The following is a 9,544-nucleotide window of genomic DNA, read 5'->3' as shown; positions in this document are numbered from 1 at the left end:
TTCATGCTGTATTCATGAGAATCCCGCGACAGTCTGTTTTTCCCCATTTGTGTCATGTTACTTACAAAACCCCACAAGGCTAAAAACACATTGCTGGAAGATAAAGTGTCTGCTGCTGTTTTTCATCCGTGTCTTTTCCTCTCCGACTGGTCTGCCCAGCAAGGTGCCTCATGTCTCTGCAAGGGGAAGAAGTTGGAGAGAAGAGCAGGATGGCAGCGGGGGTCGGACGCTGCTGCTGTCGTCTGCAACCTTCATCGTTAGCATTAAAAAGGTCCTCCTCGTCTGGGGCTGACACCGAGGTTTGTTACTGATGAAGAATAATACAGCAGGAAGCATAAGGTGCTGTGAGACTTTATGTCCTCTTCTCTCCTCTGCACGATCCTGACAGTTTGTTTTTTTCTAAGTCGCGCTCGGTCTGGGCCTCACATCCAGCAGGCAGTGGGGATGTTGGGGCTCATTCCTGGGAACAGTTTGGGAGGTAAGGGGGGAGGGGGCAGATGGGGTTTAGTTTCCAGGTGGATGGAAGGAAGCAGGGTGTGTTTGTACCTGCATTGCTGTGGGAGGTAAACAAAAAACAAAATCTATAAATGCTACACTTCAAAGCACAGAGAGAATCTGAATCGCCGTTACTGGACCGGTCAAAGGAGGGATTTTACTTGGCATTATGTCTCATACCTTGTGGATGGCCTATGTAAAAGTGTTGGTGTGCTCCTTGCTGAGGTCCGTGCTGGGGGTGCTGGGGCACTGAGCCGGGGCCCTGCTGAGGAGGTGGCTGCAACATCACTAACTGGGGCTGACCGTGGCCTCCAGAGTGGTGGGGACCTGACATGGCTCCCTGTACGTGGGCCTGTGGGGCCAGAGCAGATTTAGATGAATATAAAGCTTTACAAATGAACTGAAATTAACACTTAAAATTATTACATTTTCATGGTAAATGTGTATTTTATCTGACAATTGGCAGTGATCCATGAGAAGGAACCGTAACCATGCACCAGTGGATCCATACCTGTGCTATCTGTCCCAGGGGATATGATTGTGGGATTCCCTGGTGGCCGTGGATGTAGCCCTGAATGGGGTAAGAGCCCTGTGGAGACGTGTGGCCCGGCGGCATGTTGGGTGGGGTGGGTGCTGACAGGGGACCTGAGTGGTACAAGGATTGGGGCTGTGGGCCTGACTGGGTGTTCTGAAAGGAGAGATCACAACATCAAAAGAGATAATAAATTAAGCATCAATAACTGCGTCTCAGGAGTGAGTCCCCTTCAGAAGCACCTTCTGCCCAAATGAGAGAAAGTAGTGGTGTGTTTCAGCACTCTTGATTTGAATGGCAGAGATACGCTGTCTGGTCTAGTATCATTGTGGTGGAGGCTTTAAATCGACCAGGCTTGTCTTCCCGTTATAATGTAGTTCATCTAGACACTCACCTGTCCAGGGCTAGGAGCAGCGTGCTGGGGAGGTGGCTGGTTGCCTGTCGGAGTACTGGAGGGCTGCGGCTGATGAACTGCACCTGAATGGTGGGAGAAGGACTGTGCAGCTACACAGAAAAAGAGAAAATCAGTGTCAAGATGATGCTTTATGTCGTTTTATTGTCAGTGTTTTGGGGCTCAATCGCCACATGCTCTGTAGTCTGCATTTCAGAGTCTTCCATCAGGCCATCTGAAGACCTTGTGTCAAAAAACTGATGAGTTAGGAGGGAGTATGAGTTTTTTATAGTTGGACTGCATATGGATACTTTGTGTTTCAGATCACTCACCGTAGATGCCCTGCTGTGGTCCCTGAGGTCCGTCTCCCTGTGAAGGGAACTGGGGGCCTGCGGGAGGTCCCAGGGCTTGCGGGTGGGGACCCCCGCCTTGACCTATCATCCTGGCTCCACCTTGCAGCATGGAGTACATCGGCTGAAGAGAAGAAGCCATTTTTAATCCGTTGTTTGAAATGTGCAGGCAAGATCAACCAGGGAGCTTTAAGTGGCTGTTATTAACCTCTGTTGAATAATAATCAGCTCAGATAATCCCCTCAGCACATACGTTTGTTTTAACGCACTGCAAACAGTCTCTGAACCATTTCAAAGCTGAATCATAAAAAGGGGCTAGATGGCAGACGTCCTACCTGTCCAGGGTACGGTGTCATGGCCTGGATGACCTGCTGCTGCCCATACTGCTGTGGGTTGTACTGAAGGTAGGACTGAGGGTAGGGGGACGCTACCAATGGGGCCCCGGCTGCTGACGCTGCAGCTTGCATCATGGGGGGTGCTGAAGTACCATGGTCAGAGCGCTGAGCCACCACTGAGCCTGGTGGAGGCAAAAACACAGATACAAGTACAATGAGAGGAATGTTGATAAAAGCAGAATTTAAATGTTCAACTGAAATCATCAGCACAATGTACTGTGAAGTGGATTTCATGCCTTTGACGAGTTGGCAGGATATTGATTTTAGAAATAAATTTAAGTGGAGATGAATTAAAACCAGACATACAGCAATGGAAAGAAAAGCTGCATTTACCTTTGGTCCTGGGGTATTTTCCCTGGCTGACTGTAGACATGGTGTACTGGTACATTTGTGGGGGCTGAAAGACAGAAATGATGAAGAGGTCAATGCATGACATGCTGCATCGTGAGGACTCAGTTTGAAACTTGATGTGTAGATTAAAAGAAAATCAATTTGATTAAAGTTTTTTTAAACGATTATTCATTTCAGTCTTTTTTTTTTTTTTTAAACAGCAAAGTGCCAAAATACAAATATTCAACTGTGAATATTTACTGATATTTTTGTATTTTCTGATAGTAAAAGGAGTATTTGTGGACAGTTTATCAAACAAAACTAGACATTTGAATACATAACTATAGATCTCTGGTGAACTATGAAGGGCCTTTTTATACTAAATATAAATTTAGCCCAGAAATCCTGTACTAATAGGAAGTTCCAAACAGTTTGTACAAAGGTCTTTGATAAGAAACACAGCTGCTTATATAAAGTGTCTGGATCATTTACCTGCACAGAGTGGATCTGTGATACATAGGAGAGGTAGGGGGTGTTGTAGAGTGGTCCCTGTCCGCCTGGGTGCTGAAGGACCACTGGGCTTGGCGGAGTTGGCCTGGGTGGGGTGGGCGCAGTGTTGGGCTTCGCCTGTACGATAACACAATCAGAGGGAAATAAATCTAAATTACACTAATTTAACCACAGGGGGTTCGATTTATTTATCAATGTAGGACAATTTCCTACATACATTACAGTCAGTGACATAATGACATTAATGCAGTGTCAACACGTCTTTGACTATAAAATATATGATGCAATATATTTGGACTTTACTTTATGACACTTCCTGATCTACACAACACATTGCTCTCTGTATACACTACACTAGCTTTAGCCAATATGATATTTTTTCAAATATAAGATACAGTAGTTTCAGTACAAAGTAAGTGCAAATATAAAATATCAATAAGTGCATCTCAAAGACATAGCAGGAATAAATTGGCTTACCATAGGCATTTGAGGTTTGATAGGGTTGAACTCTTTAGCGTTGGGGTTTAAGGTTGATTTCTTTACTTGGCTAGAAGACAGTAAAAAATATATAATGAGAAAATGTATTTACAAATGACAAACATGATAACAGAAGTAAGCAAAATGGAATACTTCAGAGAAATAATAAATAATGAGAGATCTCTTGTCCAATTTGAAACTCACTCTGGCACGCCCTCTGGCCGCTCCGTTGACTCCTCACTTCCCGGGGTCCTGGCTGGCTGCGGGACAGCTGGTGAATGCCTGTCGGGCACTGTGGCGGCAGCTGTTGCAGCACCAGGTGTAGCCGTGGTGTCCTTGGTGGGGTCCTCAGCAGGGGCTGGTGAAGACTGAAGTTGGGGCTGGGCAGGAGTGGGAGCTGGAGGCTGAGGTTTGGCCTCTGAAGCAGGGTGAGCATCTGATGTTGAGGGTTTGGCTGCGCTGGATTGGGCGCTCTCACTGACAGCAGGAGGGGTTGCTGCTGCTGGAGAGCTGGGAGAGCTTGAGCTGCCTCCACTGGCCTGGAGCTGAAAGAGAAAGGAAGATAAGGATTGATTGGATGGGAGAGAGGAAGAGGGGTGGAGGTGGTGGCAAATAAGAGGAAGGAATGAAGAATTAGCAAACATAAATGTCAGACATTTTCCACTGAAGTCTTAATGAGATCGCTTTTACTGAGCAGCCGAAAGCCACTAGGTAAATGTCCTTTACGAGCAGAAAACCATCTCAACTAACTTAATAACTTAAGTTTTAATTAATAGGTTTGGCAGCGTATTTCGTCTTACAGAATCTTAGGAGTCAAAATGTCAAAACATGAGCAAAATGTTTGAACTTTACCTCTTCCACCAAAATATTGGCACTACAGTAAAAAGTCACACACAGAAATCAAATAACTGCATTTTAGAAATGAGTCCCTAATGTTTTTACACCAAGAAGCATTTAAAAGTGAGTACATCTTACTGTACTGTAGCATACTGTCCTGACCGATCGTCATAGCACCCAGTAAACTAGTATTCAATGTCATACGAAAAAGGTTAATGGTCACAACCAAGTGAAAAAGCCATGAGTGATTTTCTAGGAAGTCATCTAACATCAGTGATTTCTCAAGTCACAGCCTCTTGATTGGTCACAGATTTTCTCATTTCACGCTTCGCGGAAAGGCAACTGAACTCTTACCCTGAATTCCTTGCCGAATTTCCGCAGCTCCTCAATCTGCGACCTTTGCTGAACTGAGGGAGCTGGTGGGGGAGAGAGGAAACAAAGGTTAATGAAAATGTGAAAATCTAAAAACTGCAAACTGCTGTCAAAAACACACACAGGGCATGCAACTAGGAACAAGTGGATTGTATGTCCTCTGATAAATGTGTCCAAATTAAGACTTTAGTGTTTAGTTGGTAACAATCTGAAGTCTTGCGCACACACCTTTGCTACTCTTGTTTTCCTCTGTGCTGCTGGGGCTCTCAGCTGAGCGCTCTTTCGCAGCTGCGCCAAGGATCTCATTCACTGTAAAGAGGAGACAAACAGCAAATTAGTTGTAGTGGTTCATTAGATCCCACCTTCAATACCTGTCACTTACTGCTAAGAGGTGACTGTCTCATTGTGGCAGGTAAAGCTCACATCATTAAAACGTTTTGAATTTGATTTCAAACTCTTCACGATGTAACAAAAACTGGAGGGGAGAAATGAGACAGTACCATCAACGGGGAAGAGGGGGGCGGGGCCAGACGTCTTCTGGGCAGGCAGGGAGACGGACGATGTGTCCAAATAAGGCGGGTCCTGGGAAGAGCCTGATTTAGGAGAGCGAGTAGCTGCAAGGACATGACGGGAAAAAAATAAAGTTTTAGGACAAAATCCATCGTTAATGTAGAAGAGGAGTTTGTAATAGCGGTTGACTGAATGTACCTGTGGACTGAGAGTGTGAGTTCGCAGCACGGACTGTTCTGCTTGACTGTGGAGGTCTTTGGGCTTTGGGAGATGTTCTGGCAGAGACTAAAAGGCACAAAAAAAATTCTCCAGTACAGATTTTCACAATTCATACCGACTTAGCAACATCCACAGATGCTGTTAAAACACTTTCTGACACAAGTTCACACACTTACCTCCATTAACAGGCCTGCCAGCTTCAGAAAGCGAGTGTGGGAGTGAGTGGGAATGAGGGACTGTGTGTCCGTGTGAGGCAGGGGGGCTGGCTGGGGATGGGGCAGCAGAAGCAGAGCCTGGCGTGCCTGCTGGTCCTCCTGGAGAGGCAGGAGTGTACGGGCTCGCAGGGCCAGAGCCCGGGCCTGGGCTTGGGCTTCCCTGGGGGTGGTGGGGAGCATAGGCCCCGCCTCGGCCTGAGAGAGGGCTGTTTCTGTCTGACGGGGAGACACCGGGCTGAGGCCCAGCAGCAGAGGGCAGTGGGGGTCTGGGAGAAGAGGAGGATGGAGCAGTAGAGCGATAACCTCCGCTTAGACGGTTGTGGGGTGGAGGCCCGCCAGGACCTCTCTCAGCTCGCTCCCGCTCCCGGTTCATCTCTCTCTGCCGTTGAGGTAATGGAATGTACTTGCCCTCCCTGAAAGAGAAACAATACATCACATCATCGTCACACAGAGGTGATACACTAAATACTACACAATCAAAACTATAGTGCATAGAAACATGGATGAAAACTAGCGAGTTCATTCTTGACCTTGGAAACAGCAGCTGGCAAAACAATCTCATCTCTAAGTTCATTTAGTAGCCGTTTGTGAGCTTTTGATCAGATCACACAATCTTCCTCAGCAGATGGAGTTTTCCCGTTTAAACTGATTGAGTGATAGGATTTAAAGCTCCGACACCACTAGCTACAAAAGCCACTAAATGGACCTGAGAATTTGATTGTTTTGCCAACTGCTGTTTCCAAAGTCAAGAAAGAATTTTAAACGTCAACTTTAAAGCCAAAATTAGTGAGAAGTCTTCAGAAAAGTGTTAAACATCTATAATTTCCAGACAATTGGGCAGAGGTGTGATACAATCGAAAGCAGTATTTAGCTATAGTAAGACACACACTACCATCTATTTGTTCAGCAAGCAGTTCTCACTCTCACCTGTTACTGGCTCCAGGGCTGTCTCGGCCCCTTTCGCGCTCTCTGTCACGGGGGCTCTCACGGCCCCTCTCGCGATCGCCGCCATCCCTGACCACAGCGCTGTACTTGTCCTCCTCACTTTTGCCTTCATCATTTTCCAGGCCGACACGATGCCGATACTGGGGGCTGGACTCAATCTCACTGGCCAGACGGGCGGCACGTGCCTCCCTCTGCCGGAAGACCTCAGAGTTGCCTTTCTCCAGGGGCACACTGCACAGCAGGGGAAAAAGGGGACATGGACACAAAATGTAAGGAGGGGACAGAAACCGGTACCCATCTTCACTGGAGTTAGAGGCTTGTTTGGAGCCTCTGCAAATCACCCTGTAACTGTATTCCCTGTCGTCAAACTAGTTGAAATAAACCCTTAATTCACCGCAGTTGGATGTGAAAATACACTGGTTCTAAAGCCGTTTTCCCCTCACTCGCCACTGAACGTCTGTCACTGAGCAGCTGTCGTTCTTCAGGGGCAGACCATTAAATTAGCAAATTAAAATCACAAAAATTCCCCCCAAAAAATAAGCCAAAAGAACAAAACAAAAAAAAAACAACTGCCGATGGACTATATATTCAACTAATCCCAGACCGTAATACTGTGAACGGATTCTCACCTTAGATTTGTAATTAGGCCAGACAGCCTACTAAAACATTTTTTACAATAACATATAATACGTATAAAGGACACATATGAGTCTTACTGCTCTGACCGCCTACGATTGAAAGAAGCCGAAAGAAGAACCAGCTTCTATTTTTTCCCCTGATCTCTTCCTTGGCCAAAAATCTCCACAAATGAAGAGGATACTTTTTTCATAAGCAAGTGAAAATTCATAAAATTACATGGTGTAAATTATAGCAGAATTTCAGGTCATTAACTGTTGTCTAGTTCTGGCTCAGCTTAATAATAACTAATCAATCATTCCTGAAGCCAACGAATCCATATGGAAACTTACGTATACATGGAAAGGCTGGAATCATATGTTGACGTAACTCCATATTTCACTTCATTGTAACGGAACATCTCATTAGCATCCCAGCCATTGGACTGAAACAAACAAGAACAAACAGGTTAATTGTGTGGAATAATAATCAGTATATCACAATAATGCCTAATTAGTAGAACAAAGGTTGATTTCTTAATAGTCAACTTGCTTCAAAAGACTGAGGTGTGAATAATGAACTAAATAAGATGTATGTATAACTGAGGTGCATATATCTAACACCATTTCTGAGGCCAAAGGAAATTTATATCATTAGATGTTTGGTTGGTGTTTCTGTATGTGTTAAAAACACAGAGCGACTCACTGCATCATTTTCCAGATCGTAACTCTCTCCATTGCTGTCTCCTCCCTCCCATCTCTGCAAAACCTTCTCCTTGTGTTCTCCATTGACGCGGGTGGAGCTGATAGCGGTGTCTGTGAAGGTGTCTAAAACCAAAGACAAAAAAAAAGTTCTTTTAACCATGTTGCAGAAAATGGGAGCCTTGCCTTCAAATCAGCTGTCTCTCCCCCTGTTCCTCATGAGATCAAAAGACAATTCAAACCAGTAAAGTCTAACACACAATCAACTCAGATACTTTACTCATTGTGCACTTTATCATCATTTACAACACTTACAATCTAATGCCTACACCACACAAAGCCATCTTCTCTGTTTCAGGAGGAACGATAGGTCTTTGCTACTAATGCATTGCAGGTCTGTGAAGACGTATGTCTTACTTCCTTTCCCCGCTACCCTGGACCCCAGCATGTGTGTGTTTGTACCTCTGGTAGCATAGTTGAGGTCAACATCTCTGCAGATCATAGTCACCAGGTCTGAGGGGCTGAAGATCATTGTGTCTGTGATTTCCTCCCTCCGTGGCAGAGCTGATGTTGAGCCCTCCTCCTCACTGCGTTTGTGTACGGCGTCCACAGCCAACTCACACTAAGCACCAAACATTGGGAAGGCAGCAGGAATTTAAGGATTGTGTGAACTTGCAGAGTACAAATTAAACCACTTTAAGGGCGATATTTTTCCTTGACACAAATTTACCATTACAGTGACAGGATTACTTGCAGTGTTTCATTAAACAGGCAGTGGGAAGTGCAGCTTCTTACCCGAGAACTGAGAGTCTTGAATATGCCTTCAAATACACTGCCGTTCTTCACTCTTATGTCACAGGTTGAACCCTGAGAGCAAGATAAAAATGTTGTTAAAAACCTTATTTAACTTGAATATATAGATCAGAAATACAGAGCATTTGTGGATTAATTATACATATTTTGTACACTGCATCCTGTATACTGTGAATAATTCATATCAGGAGTAGATATGGTACAGGATGAAGGACTGCTTCTTCAGAAGCAAAAGTAATATATACAGTTTTTCTCCGTCAGATGAAAAAAGCATTTTAACCAGCAGCCTTTTGCCTGCTGCTGTAACCCTTCACTGTTTGGGACCAACACAATAGACCAATGAAAAGGTAGCTTTACAGTAGGTAGTTAAGTTACATATAACATCTAACAATTTGGTTCATGTCAAAGGGGGACGCAGTAAATAATCATCCTGATCTGAGAAGAACACTAAGAGCTGCAAGAACGAGTCCTAAAACCTGGAACTTAGCATTTCAGTACTTCCAGTTCCCTCGCCTTAAAGTCAATGGGTTTCTGGTTAGATGCCTGAAATAAGGTCTGTGGTTAACACAAGCTTAAGAGATTTTTACGTTTTGTTCTAAAACATAAAATACATCGGTAAATTTAGAAGCTTGCAACTCAAACTTCCCAACTTGTAGATTTTATTACAAGATTTACTTACAAGTTGGAAGGTTAGTGGTGGTGACATTGAAGGCATGAGACTTTGCTGTAGTTTATTTATAGCCTAACGTTAACGTTTTACTTCTGGAAATCACATATCGCAAATCACAAAAGTAATGTTTATTTGCAAGATTACCTTGCTGAACAAAACATGTAAAT

The 9,544-nt window shown here is 44.5% G+C and overlaps 1 protein-coding gene across 1 annotated transcript in view; it reads right to left on the bottom strand.

Moving 5' to 3' along the window:
* Window positions 1–400: 400 nt before the first annotated feature.
* Window positions 401–9,544, bottom strand: part of LOC118330051 (ataxin-2-like protein) — an 11,898-nt gene continuing 2,754 nt past the window's right edge. The window contains exons 4-23 of the mRNA XM_035664435.1: window positions 8,690–8,761; window positions 8,357–8,516; window positions 7,899–8,020; window positions 7,547–7,638; window positions 6,561–6,809; window positions 5,595–6,046; window positions 5,398–5,484; window positions 5,190–5,303; window positions 4,918–4,998; window positions 4,672–4,733; window positions 3,685–4,025; window positions 3,481–3,550; window positions 2,986–3,120; window positions 2,497–2,560; window positions 2,104–2,285; window positions 1,751–1,892; window positions 1,422–1,531; window positions 1,007–1,183; window positions 676–847; window positions 401–460 (exon numbers count right to left, since the gene is read on the bottom strand). Coding sequence (XP_035520328.1) covers window positions 423–460; window positions 676–847; window positions 1,007–1,183; window positions 1,422–1,531; window positions 1,751–1,892; window positions 2,104–2,285; window positions 2,497–2,560; window positions 2,986–3,120; window positions 3,481–3,550; window positions 3,685–4,025; window positions 4,672–4,733; window positions 4,918–4,998; window positions 5,190–5,303; window positions 5,398–5,484; window positions 5,595–6,046; window positions 6,561–6,809; window positions 7,547–7,638; window positions 7,899–8,020; window positions 8,357–8,516; window positions 8,690–8,761 — 2,922 coding nt within the window. The 3' untranslated portion in view covers window positions 401–422. The remainder of the gene's footprint in view (window positions 461–675; window positions 848–1,006; window positions 1,184–1,421; window positions 1,532–1,750; window positions 1,893–2,103; window positions 2,286–2,496; window positions 2,561–2,985; window positions 3,121–3,480; window positions 3,551–3,684; window positions 4,026–4,671; window positions 4,734–4,917; window positions 4,999–5,189; window positions 5,304–5,397; window positions 5,485–5,594; window positions 6,047–6,560; window positions 6,810–7,546; window positions 7,639–7,898; window positions 8,021–8,356; window positions 8,517–8,689; window positions 8,762–9,544) is intronic.

This window comes from Morone saxatilis, unplaced genomic scaffold, assembly GCF_004916995.1.
Source record: "Morone saxatilis isolate NCDOM2014 unplaced genomic scaffold, NCSU_SB_2.0 Contig1, whole genome shotgun sequence".
In the NCBI taxonomy this organism is placed as follows: Eukaryota; Metazoa; Chordata; class Actinopteri; family Moronidae; genus Morone; species Morone saxatilis.
The sequence above is the reverse complement of the archived record's forward strand: the minus strand, read 5'-3'. Positions and strand labels throughout refer to the sequence as shown.